General features: G+C 29.7%; 1 protein-coding gene across 1 annotated transcript; it reads right to left on the reverse strand.

The window, feature by feature from the left end:
• Positions 1 to 9,488: 9,488 nt before the first annotated feature.
• On the reverse strand, positions 9,489 to 12,090 carry LOC121203012 (E3 ubiquitin-protein ligase RMA1H1). The gene is made up of 2 exons (XM_041102733.1): positions 11,849 to 12,090; positions 9,489 to 10,377 (listed from the first exon to the last, which is right to left on the reverse strand). Exon 2 carries the CDS (start codon positions 10,326 to 10,328, stop codon positions 9,615 to 9,617), a length of 714 nt encoding a protein of 237 aa, XP_040958667.1. The 5' UTR covers positions 10,329 to 10,377; positions 11,849 to 12,090; the 3' UTR covers positions 9,489 to 9,614.
• Positions 12,091 to 13,122: the final 1,032 nt, after the last annotated feature.

The raw sequence follows: 13,122 nt of genomic DNA on the forward strand, positions 1-13,122 counted from the left end.
CTGAAAATAAATGAAGTAATATACTTTTTTTATATATTTATATTTTTATTTTGTATCGTTATATAATTCACGTGAATATATAATTTTATTAATAAAAATGCATAATGTCATCTTCAATAATACATAAATTTATTTTGCTCACTTTTAGAGTTTTAACCTTATAAGATAAGGTATGTCCAAAATCAAACCTTATAGTATAAGGAACTTTGACTATTGAATATTGATCGCTTGATTTCAGTGAAATTTCAACTTAATGCATGCCACTTCAATTCCTTCTTTAAAAATTAATTTTTAATATTTTCAATATTTAATAATCACATAAAATCCCGAATAAATATAAAATTAAATCGGATTAAAAATAATATTTTTTCTATATATAATACTCGAGTTCAAAAACGTACTAATATATATAGCTTTCACATTTAAAAAAAATTATTAATACAATTTTCTTCATCTATAATACTAGAATTTTATATATTATATATTTCTGACAATATAAAAAACTGAGAAAAAAAAATAAAGAATTAATAATGGCCGCGATGTCTGACTATTTCAAGAAGGTTTTGCTAGAACTTTCGATTTTCCAGCTGTTTTATTACCAATAAATTTTATTTTTGTCGTATGATTTTTAAAGAATTAATACTTTTTTAAAACGACGGATGGTTGAATCCATCCATCATGCTACTGTTTCCATTAAAATTTTCTTAAAAATTCGATTTCCATCTATTTAAATCGATTTTCAATCTAATCAGTTTAAATTATTTTTCAGATAAATCTCTTAATTGGTAACTCAAACAACACTAGTGATGTGCACCTCGATATTTCATTGATGGATTTGTTAGTTTGTTTTTATTAAAATTCTGTTATAACTCTCTATAAATTTAGAAGGTAAAAATATTGTGAAAATTATTGTATTAAGAGTCGGATTGTATTTTGTTTTTCTTAATAAAAATGAGTAAATTAGTCATATACGTCAGATAAAAAAACGGTCCTATTATTAAAATTTTCACTCATTTCTACTATTAAAAATGTATCACTGTACATTGACATGAGATACACGTGGCATGCCAGGTATAATTGTTTGGTTATTCTGTTAGCCACGCCAATTTTTAACAGTAGAAATAAATAAAAAATTCAACCGAAAAGGACTAGTTGGTTTTTTTATTTATTTCTACTGTTAAAAATTGGCATGGCTAACGGAATAATTTTTTTTATTTTTTTAGTTAATGAGGCAAAATACAATCCGACTCTTGATACAGGGACATTTATTATACTTTTACCAATTTTAAAATTTAGTTCCTCTGCTTTTACTTCCGGGAATTTAGTCTCTCTATTTTTTAAATTTTAAAATTAATGTTCAACTATTAATACTATTAAAATTATTTTGTTAAATTCAGATTCATTACAATGTTATTTTTTTAGTTACATTTCTACAAAATGTTTTTTTTTATTCAAAGATGTTATACCAACAAATTTAATAAAAAAAATTTAACAATGTTAATAATTAAACTTGAATTTTAAAATTTTAAAAATAGATTAATTATATTTTTTAAAATAAAAATATATTGACTAAATTATAAAATTGTGGAGAGTAGATGTTTGATTTGATTCGTTTTACTGTCTTAATTATTCTTTCTTTCTTTCTATATATAATATTAAAAATAGTTTGAAATTAAATAACATCATCCATCATTTTCAATTAGAGTAAGAGAAGTGACAGATGTGACTAAAGGTCTAGAAAATTATTATTTGATGATAAATCTGTTAAGCGCCAGATAATTTGTTTGGTTTGAGTTGGAGCTTAATTAAATCGTTATTTTTTTACGTTGTATTTTATTATAGTAAAAATATAATTTTATTATTTTAATATTTTATATCTTTATAATTTTAAGGATTAAAGTATAAATTTATTATTATTAATTTAAAATTTTTTAAATTATAAATGACTCTAAATGAAAAAAATTATTTTAAGGAGTGAGACCCTGAAGCCAAAAAGCTCTTCTCTCTCCACCCCTCAAAAAGTTAAAATTTATCACTAAGCTTATTAATTTTTTTAATTTTATTCTAATTGAGAGTTGAAAAGTTTTGAAAAAAATAATTAAAACTTTAATTATATCCTTCGAATTTTTTGAAAATTTTAATTCAATTTTTTAAAATTCAATGCCACGTTATCCAAATCTCAAATGAAAAGAACACAAAATGGAGTGGAGTTTGAAAGGTGGGCACACATGATTTGACTGTTAAAATATAGGGTTAGGTGTTTACCTATAGAATTCAAACAAGATTGCATGCCCGTGAATCCACAATTAAACCAATAAACCCACTTTTTTTGGTCTAATTCCCCCCCCCCTTTTCTTTAGACTTTGGATTTTATTTATCCCCCTTTTCAGTTCTAATTTCTACTATATAAAATAATATTGGAATTAAAAAAATAAATCATACATGAAATTAAAAAAATAATTCTTAATTTAAAGAAAATAAATGTAATTATCTAAAAAAATTTCAAAATGAATACATATGTTTATTTATTGAGAGGTTTCAAAAAAATAATTAATAAATCAAACCGAAAATATTGAATGTGTGCATTCATTTTGAAATTTTTTTTTTAGATAATTACGTTTATTTTCTTTAAATCAAAAGTTATTTTTTTAACTTCATGAATTATTTATTTATCTTATTATTTTTCACATGTAATTTTTTATTAGGTTATCTAAGTAATAAATTACATCTCATTAAAAATATTCTACATATGAAATTCCATATTTAACAGCCCGTTTTCAGTTAAGTCGAAATAGTGGTTTCGGAACCACAAATTCGAATAAAAAAGAAAATTTATTTTAATATTATTGCATGGTCTGCATTATGGTAGAGAGTTCATATGAAAATTTCGTTACGAAAATTTTTCAGATTAAATGTTTAATTATAGAGAGGATCAAATTGCATAAAATGCAAAAGTTGAGTTCTAGTAGCTATAGGTATTAAATAGCTATGGAATTTAAAACTTGAGATCCTTATATGGAAATTAGACCATTAAAAGAAATTAGTAGATATTTTTTATGATTCATCCATGGAAAAATAAGAAAATAAAATGATGAAATTGGAAAGTAAAATATGAAAAGATGATAAATACATAAAATAAGAAAATGTCATCTTTTATATCATATTTCCTAAATAAAATCTATGGAAACCCTAGCCATGGAGACTTGAAGAAAGAGAAAACTTATTTGGCCAAATTAGGTGAGTATTCAAGTCTCGTTTTTAGTAATTTTTATATTTCTGAGATCATAATAGCTTAATTTAGTTATCTCGGAGATTAATTTGCAAAGTTATCAAGGTACTAGGGTTTTTCCATGGATTAATAAGCATGAATTATGAAATTTATAGTAGAAAATGAAAGGTTGTTGATAGATAAACAACTTTTGTAAAGTGAATTTTGATGAAATTGTGATTTAGGGACTAAATTGTAAAGTTATAAAATTCATAAAAAATTCTGAAATTTATGAAATGCATGGGCTGTAAATGTTATATGTAAAAATTGGCTAGGCTTGGATTAAGGATTAAATTGCATGAATTTCATTTTCTGAGCCTAATGACGAAATTGTCATTAATGAAAAGTATAAGGGCAAAATGGTAACTTTTCCTAGGATGAGAATTGAATTGAATTGTATATAAATTGTATCAAATTGATGTTAAATTCATTTATATAGATTTGGAAAGATCAAATAAGGAGTTAGATCGAGGAAAAGAAAAAGTGTCGGATTAGTAGATTTCCATATACGAGCAAATGACGAGGTAAGTTCGTGTAACTAAATTGTGTATATTTATATGTTTAAATTGAATGTTGTATATATATAAATTGTGCAATTATTATGTATATGAAATTGATTATATATGTGAAAGTGCCTGATAAATGTTAAGTCCTGTTTGAAATATTGAAATTCAATGGATACAAGATTTCCCGTATTGGTTGTGGTTTAACACATGTTGCGGACACACCATAGCTCTTACGAGCATCCTATTATAAGCCCTTTCGAGCTTCCCGTTATATGGTTCCTGCGAGCATCCTAATCGATAGTGATCCTGTATGTGTTACGGGCTACAACAGCTCTTTGTGAGCGTCCTGTTATATGATCGGTTGTGATCTTGCATATATTGCAGACACAAACGCAGCTCTTTATGAGCGTCCTAATATAGGCTCTTTGTGAGCTTCCTGATATGGCTCGCTTGAACTTCCTGTTATATGGCTATCCGGATCTCCTAAATAATAACTTTTCGGAGTTACCCGTTAAGCTCAACGAACTTCTTGTTTTAAACTCTTATGAATTTCCTGTTATAGCCTAGATAAACTTCTCGTTACATGGGCTCACATGAGCATCATGTTTAATGGCTTAAGAGAGTGCTTCCTAATTATATGCCCTAATGGGTGCCCCTGATTATGAGTTGATGGATTACAGTTTTGTACACTTCGAGTGTACTACATGTATATCCATCAATATTTCAAATAAATTCAACGAGCAAAATTCTGACATGGTTAAACTGAGCTTAAGATGACCTGTCATAGAAATACACATGTTAAACGAAAATATGATATGAAAAGCATAAGTATATGAAAGTTATTACATGATGAGCTCATCCTTGATTCTTGATGTTTATATGTAATATTTGACTAACAAGTTTCTTGAGAGTATGTGTTTAGGCAAATTACTAAATTTCTTTGGATGAATTGTGTATGCTTATTTTAAATGTAAATGAGTGGTAAGTAAATTTACTGTTATACGAACTTACTAAGCATAATATGCTTACTCTGTTTTATTTCCTCTATTTTATAGTGCTCGTGAAGGTTGGAACTTGGTCGGAGACACATCACACTATCCCTTAGACTTCCCGATATATAAAGCAAGCTAACTTTTGGTATAATGGCATGTATAAGCTAAGCAGGCATAATGATGAAATGTTTTGGTTGTAACTAACCATTGGAATGGCTAGTGTTAATTATATTTTGATGTAGTTATATAAGGCCTTATCATGCTTGATGTGTGTATTGAAATGGTTAAATGATGGAAGTTACATAAATATGCTTATATGTTTATTTGTCCAGTTAAGTAAGATTAAATACTTAGATAAATGGGATGTTATGACATGTATTGAACTTGAAATTGGCTTGAATTGAAGGTATTATTGTGACTTGTAATGGTACAAAAATTTGTTGGATAGGTTGATGCCAGGTTGGGTGAGAAATAAGGCTTGGAAATGACCTTATTTTGTCCACACGGGTAGAGACATGGGCGTGTGACTTGGCCATGTCACCCTTGTGCTAAATTTTTGAGAATTAAATTGTCCATACGACCTAGCACACGGGTGTATGGCTGGCCGTGTGACCCAAGCTAGAGAGTTACACTGGTATAGACACGGTTTGGGACACGGCCGTGTGCCTCACATCGAATGCCCACAAGACCTGAGACACAAGTGTGTCACTTGGCCGTATGTCCCCTGTGCCTTGGAAAAAATTTTGAAATTTTGCGAAAAATTTCCTGAGTTATCGATTTAGTCCTGACTTGTTTCAAATGCATAAATTGGACCTTGAGGGTTCACTTAAGGGACAATATGATTGAATATGATTGGTTTCAGACATGAATAGCAAATAACATGAATTAATTGTATTTGTTCTGTAAACTCCGGTAAGACTCTATAACCCTATTCCGACGACGGATATGGGTTATGGGTGTTACACCACATCATCCCGTTAACTTTTTTAACCGTACTTTCATCAAATAATAAAAAAAGAGCAATTTGAAGAAAAGAATAAAGGTTGATGGCAAAAAAATGCTCAAAAATAAAATTAGGGTTATTTTGACAAAACATGTAAACATTAATGGTCAAATTTGTCATTAAGCCTAAATTTTAAACTAATACATTGAATTTTTTTTAAAGGTAATTTCATTATTCATTCAATGGATGGAATCATACATTTTAGAGAGAAAAAATAGCAAACACTCGTCGTAGATGGTGAAGGACAAGCTTCATCAACACAACAAAGGCTTTAGCCTCAGCATCAATAGAACATTATGACACGTTGACAATTGGTTTTGTCACAACTCAAGCACAACATATGTGGAGTGATTGCAAGTACTTGATACGATAATGAAATCAACCTTGGATGGTCCAAAGTGGCGAGCAAAAATCAATAAAAGAATTGAGCATTCATCAAACTAGAGAGAACGACAATAAAATCATCCTTAAAATCACTTGTAAAATTAAAATTACATGCATAAGCAAGACTAAAAAATGTGCTACAAGAGCAAACAAAAACTTCTAAAACTGAAGACTTATTAAACAATAGAAAAACAAATAAAAAAATATAAAACTTAAGACAACAATGGTCCAAATCAACACGTGGAATCATTTATTATTCTGAAATGCACTCAAACCAAAAAATAAATTAAGAAATTGACGAAGAGCCACCCACTTTTCAAGAAAAACAACTGGTGGTTGGCGGAGTTTTAGAGAACAATAAGGACTGTCATCTGTCCATCACAACTTGTGAAGACAACAAAGATACCCACAAAAGATATCTGTAAACTGAATAAGAGAAAAGACGTGTGTAGTGAATGAGAAGAAGAAAGAAAGAAAGGATTGATGGGAGAGGAAAAAGGCGGGATTTAGCCAGCCTGGAGACTAACATCGCCGCTAAGCAAAACAAAAAATAAAAAGCAAACAACTTAGAGAAAAAAAGAAAAAACTAATACATTGAATTTTAAATATTAAAATTATTTATTATATTAATTTTTAATAAACATATGGTGAGTCTAGTATAATCTAAAATATATATTTATAATATGGATTAGTTACAAGAAAAGAAAGACATGATAATAATCATTCACTAAGCACATGCTTTGCTTGATACTTAATCAATAATCATTGTTTTTTTTGTTGGTGAAGTGGGTGTCTAAGTGAACTGCACCTAGCATTGCTTGCTTAAGTATGAAAGTCTAATATATTTAAATTAAATAATAAATTTATGGTTAATTTATAATTTTATAATATAAATTTAATACTTATCAAACTTGGTATTAATTTTTTGATTTATCTAACAACATTTTGATTATCCAAGTCTTTATTTATTTATTTTAGATATTTGTATTCAGGGACGAAGGTAAGAAATTTTTCGGAGGCCAAAATTGAATTATGATTTTTTAACAAGGTTAAAATATAATTTTACCATTATATTAACTTATAATTTTACAATTTGTAAAGGGACCATAAAAAATGTAATTTTATCATTGTTAGCTGTGTTATATATGTGTGTGCGCGTGTGCACTTCCTAACACCATCTCTGTTTATGTTCTATATTGTTATTGACTTATTTTCTTATACTTAAAACTTATGATTAAGTTGGTGTTACGGGTCAATCAGACACAAATTTAGTTGAGAAATGATTAAAAAACCATTATTTTATATAGTATGTTATATTATTATTAGGATATTTTTATCTTTTTATATTAATAAAAACATTTGAATCTAAAACATTGAATTTTTAGACTTTTCATATAATTTTTACATAAACTTAAAAAATACAGATTTTTTTACCGATGTGTTATATCTCGTGCTACGTAAATCTAAAAATAAACATAAACAATGATGAAAATTTTTTTTATCATCTTTCATACCCATTTTATGATTCATGTTCGAGATTTATGACTGCTCATCTTAAATATGTCATCTTCAAGACTCAAACATGCATTTTCTTTGAAAATATAATATATTTCACCATTCAACCAACACTTGTAGGTAAACGAGAATGAAATGTGATAAAGTGAACAAATTGGAGAGCATATATGTACATATCCAATAGGTCCTTATACGCTACAATTGGGTTTTGTTCATGCTAAGCTTTGCCTAAGATAAATCCATTCCCATAGACTCTTTTGCTAGGCTCAAGCCCATAAATTTGGTAGGTAAACCAATATTTAATAATAACATGTGGGCTTTGAGCTATGACACTTAACCGGTGGTCCATGCACATTGACCCTTTTCTTATTGCTTGAGCTTGCCATCGATGTGATCAATGAAGTTGATGGAAGGGGAGGGGAGCTTTGGTTCTGTTTCTTTTTTTTTTCGGTAGGAAAATAATAACATTAAGTGAATACAATAAAATTAAACAATTCAGTTAAGGATATCACTTTCAGACTCCAAAATTTATTGAATAAAAATTGAGGGATCCTTGAAAAGCGTCAGACCCAATGGATTATAATATACGCATTTTGTCATTCTATCACCAATCATATTATGATATTTAGGAATGTATCGAATTCTTATCTTCCAGTTTCGTTTGAGTAAATAATTTATTAATCATAACTTCGCCAGATTACTATTGGCAACGCTACTTGCTAGTAAGGTCTCCACAAGAAGTGTATTATCGCATTTGACCTCCAATTGTCTATAACATTTTTCCCATATGATGCACAAACCTTCAAAAATAGCTCGAACTTCAATACGAATTTACCGTGTCCTTGTCCACTTTTATTGAGTATTCACATAACCATTTCCCATCTGCGTCTATAAATACTCCACCAATCGAAACGTTATCATCATTAAACGACATTATACCATCTGTGTTAATCTTAATCCATCCTGATTCCGGAGGTGATGAATACTTCACCAATACCGAGATATTCGATTGAGGTCCCTGTGAATCATTCCACATGCAACTCTTTACCTAAATAATACCTATATCCACAAGATCTTGAACACACAATTATTACTATTAGCAAAAATATAATAATTGCGATTCTTCCGTAACAACCAACAACAGAAAAAAATACAGAATGCTACTCAAAATTCACCGCACTCCAATTTGTAGAATTCCTCTAGTTTCATAATAACCAATCGCTATGCGTCAAGCAGAAAACCATTCGTTGGAAAATAATATAAATATCCACCTTTATTTTAAATGCTCCACTGTGAACCCTATATATGTAAATCCCATCACTTACCTACCCTCTTTATCATAAAATCCTTGTGAACCACCCTTTAGGGGTCTAGTTGAATTGGTGATTGTGACTTCATGTTCCCCACATTACCGTAATTTGTCAAAAAGAAATAAATATCCACCTTTGATGAAAATGATTGCTAAATTTTCTTTTTAACATATATGATTCCTATAGGTTTTTAAGTTATTACTTTAATTTTGGATTATTTTATCTTAGATAATTATAGATTAGAGTCATTTAAAATTTTGATAAATTTAAAATTTGGGTCATTTCAAATTTAGATTGTTTTAATTTTGAGGTACAGTTTCGAGTTCATGTCACTTGTTCAATCTGATTAATTTGAATTTGAATTTGAATTTATGATTTCTTTGAAATTGTTTTATTTTGTACAAGTTGCTATTAGCAAGTGAGACAAATGCCTTAGATACCGACAACCTAACATACAAGTTGCAAATTAAAAGGGTATTAGTACAGCCAATTGGAAAAGAAATGGTAGAATTTTCAAATAAAATCTAATATTATATTAATCATACAATATAATCTCATCAGCTTATGGGGGCTATACCACAAGTTTACATCTTAATTCTTTACAATTTATACAAAATGGCAAGTAAAATAAGAAGCTCAAAATACAATCAAGCACAAAAGGAAACAACAGAAGAGGAAGATAGAAATTCTATTCAGTGACCTATCAGCCTGCATCTCATGTCTTCTCAACCTCGGGTTATTACCATTTCCCGTTAGGTAGTTTGGGTTCGGATATGCGTATATGCTTTCCGAATTTCCGAACACCCTTGCATATACCATCTCTCCAAACATCCCAACAAGCGGATGATGGAATCCGGTCACTCTGGAACCTCCGAGGTTTAGCAACGGGGAGGATGAATCGTGTTCGTGGTAAGCATGGGGGTTGTAGTTTTGGTTTTGGTAAGGGTTGCGATAAGGAAGCTGCTGACTGTTCGGGGATGTAGGTGATAAGAGAGGATGTGAACTGCTCGCCGGTGGTCTTGGGGGTATCACCATACCCCTATAAAGTGCCTTGCCTTGAAGTTCAGATTCAGATTGGCCACGACCGTAAAGGGGAACCATGGTGGTGTGAGATATATCTGCTTTGCAAACCGGGCACTGCGGATGCTCGTCTGAAGCAAGGGAGGCACTCTGGACATGAAGCCATTTATAGATGCAAGGCCAGCAGTAAAGGTGACCGCAGAGTGTAACAATCGGCTCATGTGCAAAATCTAAGCAGATATTGCAGTTGAAGTTACCATTCAAAGTCTCGGGTGTTGAAGCACCTGGGACTGTCCTCCATTCCCGAGCATAATATTGCTCAAAATCCATGGATCAGTTCGAACAAACTCAGATTTAACCACTAGGACACTCTTGATCTCTGAAAAAAAAGAAAATGAAAGAGGATCAACACATGAAAATGCCAGATATTGAATAAAGGAGCAACAATCGAGCAACTAGACCCTAAGAAAGATAAAGACCAGGAAAAAAAAAGACATAAAATACTAGCACTAAAGTAGCAGCTATTTATGCAGAAAGACATATAAAGGGCCAAAATAAGGAAAAAACACCAAAAGATAAGGTCCCAACTCATATAGCTTTATTCACATTTTTCTCATGAAAAGGGCCAAAAGTCTTACTACCCTTCTACCAAATGGATAAAGAGAACAGCAAATTAAAGGGACCACAACTTACACTCATGTATTTCAATTTTTATAAGAAAATGTACAACCATTCAACACAGAGTATAGATATCAGTCGCATACATATATCTATCATTCACCCTAGAGGTCCCGAAAACAAAATATTGCCCTCACAGTAACTTTAGGTCCTAGTAAAAGCTGATAGATTAGGTAAAAGTATCATGGAGGCCCTCGTATTAGGAGTAGGGGGGATTTTGCCCCTTCTACTTAAATAAAAGGGCAAATTAGTCCCTGTAAATTAGATCAAAAGAGAAAACTGGTCCTTTTGTTAAAAATTAAATCTATTTCTACTGTTAAAAACTGATCATTGTATATCGATCTGAGGTACACGAGTCACGCCACATGTCACTGTCTTGTAATTTTGCTAGCTATGCTAGTTTTTAACACTATAGATGGATGAAGCCAGAAGTCTGACCACCGTTCTACCAAATGGATAAAATGTAAAAGAACAGCAAATTCAAGGGACCACAACTTACATTCATGTATTTCAATTATATTACAAGAAAATATAAGACGCATACGTATATCCATCAATCACCCTCGAGGTCCCGATAACGAAAACATTGCCCTCACGTTAACTTTGGGTCTTAGTAAAAGCTGATAGATTACAACACCTAGTTTTCTAACTTAGGGTTTCCCTATCACATTAGAAGAACTGAAGGACAAACTGCAACTTTCTATGTTTTTACATTGTTAAGTTAAAATTAGGTGAAACATGAAAACATTGAAAGCCATATAATTATTAAAACGAAGCTTCCAAGAATCCACCAACGACAGTACATTACATGACCGGTCAAAAGTAGATCCAAGAACAAAATTCTCTCGTAATCGAATCGATGTTTTGGAAAGTATATCACTGAGTTCTTAATTTCCTATTTGTTCATAATTGTTTTTTAATCAAAGTTACCAATCACAAATTAGGGTTTGGGAACAATTAATTTATTTCTCTAACTTCTTTAAATTCTCAAAATACAAAAAAAAAATTCCCGAGAAAGATTAATTTCAATATTTTTCTACATTTCAATTCTAGTTCCAAAATCAAAACCCTCCAAAAAGACCCAAACTTTATTCGATCAAAAGATACAAATGGAGCGATCTTAGTATTAATCAAAATTAAAAATAAATACGACAAGTAAAACAATTACGTACCTATAACAAGAGCCAAAAAACCGACAAATTCTTGAGTTTGTATTTTTCGTCTCGCTTACAAAGAAAACAAAGAAGGCGATTTATAGAATAAAGGATCCACTGGGCCTCGATTCAATGGCAGTTTTTATATGAAAAAGAAAAAGGAAAAAAAGAAATAATAATGATAAAGGATAAAGAGATCTGGAATGGAATATAGTGTAGCAAATCTTTTTTTTTTCTCTGATTTTTTGACGTTTCTAATTCTGCATTTCCCTTTCTTTATTGTCTCCTTTTTCTACAATTTGCTTCACCATCAGATGAAGTGAAGCCATCCTATGTGAATTTGCCACGTGGAAGGACGCCGTCAGTGTTTTATTTAACTCTTTCCGTTTTGATTTGATTGAAATTGGGATATATTCCAAGAGAAAACTATCTTACGAGCCTCAGCTTCATTTATATAAATATTATTGTCCAAGAAAAATGTGGGTTCGAGTATGTTAACATGTATTATATATAATTTATGAGTTGAGGATGAATTATAAATAGTTTTAGATATTATATAAAAAAATAGATGTGATTAAAAATTATAATAAAATTGTTCAAAAATTTGTCTTTAATAAATTTTATATTAAAGTTCTAGCATCTTGTTTTGAAATTAGTTATAAAATTATAAAAATATTAGAATTTTTAGTCTATTTTAAAATTGTTAGTATTTTTTTTCTTATAGCAGCATATGATTCGCTGAATATTCCAGTCAATTCTTTTAATATCCAAAATGATTGAATTGGAAACATCTTTTAACATTAGAGATCGGAGTGGGTAAAAAAAATACTTCAAAGACCAAAATAGGAAAAACAATATGCTTCAAGTACTAAAGTGTCCGTTAAGCCTATTTAGATTGGATTTTAAAATCATTATTGTCGTAGTTTCAGAGTGGATATGGATAGATGCCTTGGACATTAATTATTTGAATCTATGTTGTTTATTCGAATAATAGATGCAGACTAGATATATGAATTCATTAATGACAAAATGCTTATAATCTTTTTATATATATATAAAGAATTTTAATATATTCGAATCCAGTTTTTTATATATTCGAATATTCAAAAAAATAAAAAAAATATTGAAAATTTGAAATTGTGTTTTTATTAAGATATGTGATAGATAATAGTATTTAATATGGATTTAAATAATAATATTTGAATAATATATAGTAAAAAATGAATTTAAATTTTTTAGTGAGATTTATCATTCCTTAATCCAATTTTAAACTAATGCAAGATTTAGTGGGA

The sequence above is a fragment of the Gossypium hirsutum genome, chromosome D10, assembly GCF_007990345.1.
Source record: "Gossypium hirsutum isolate 1008001.06 chromosome D10, Gossypium_hirsutum_v2.1, whole genome shotgun sequence".
NCBI classification, from domain to species: Eukaryota; Viridiplantae; Streptophyta; class Magnoliopsida; order Malvales; family Malvaceae; genus Gossypium; species Gossypium hirsutum.

What these genes read in the sequence shown, in the direction of transcription:
- LOC121203012 (XM_041102733.1), bottom strand. Translation starts at nt 10,328, where the DNA reads ATGGATTTTGAGCAATATTATGCTCGGGAATGGAGGACAGTCCCAGGT.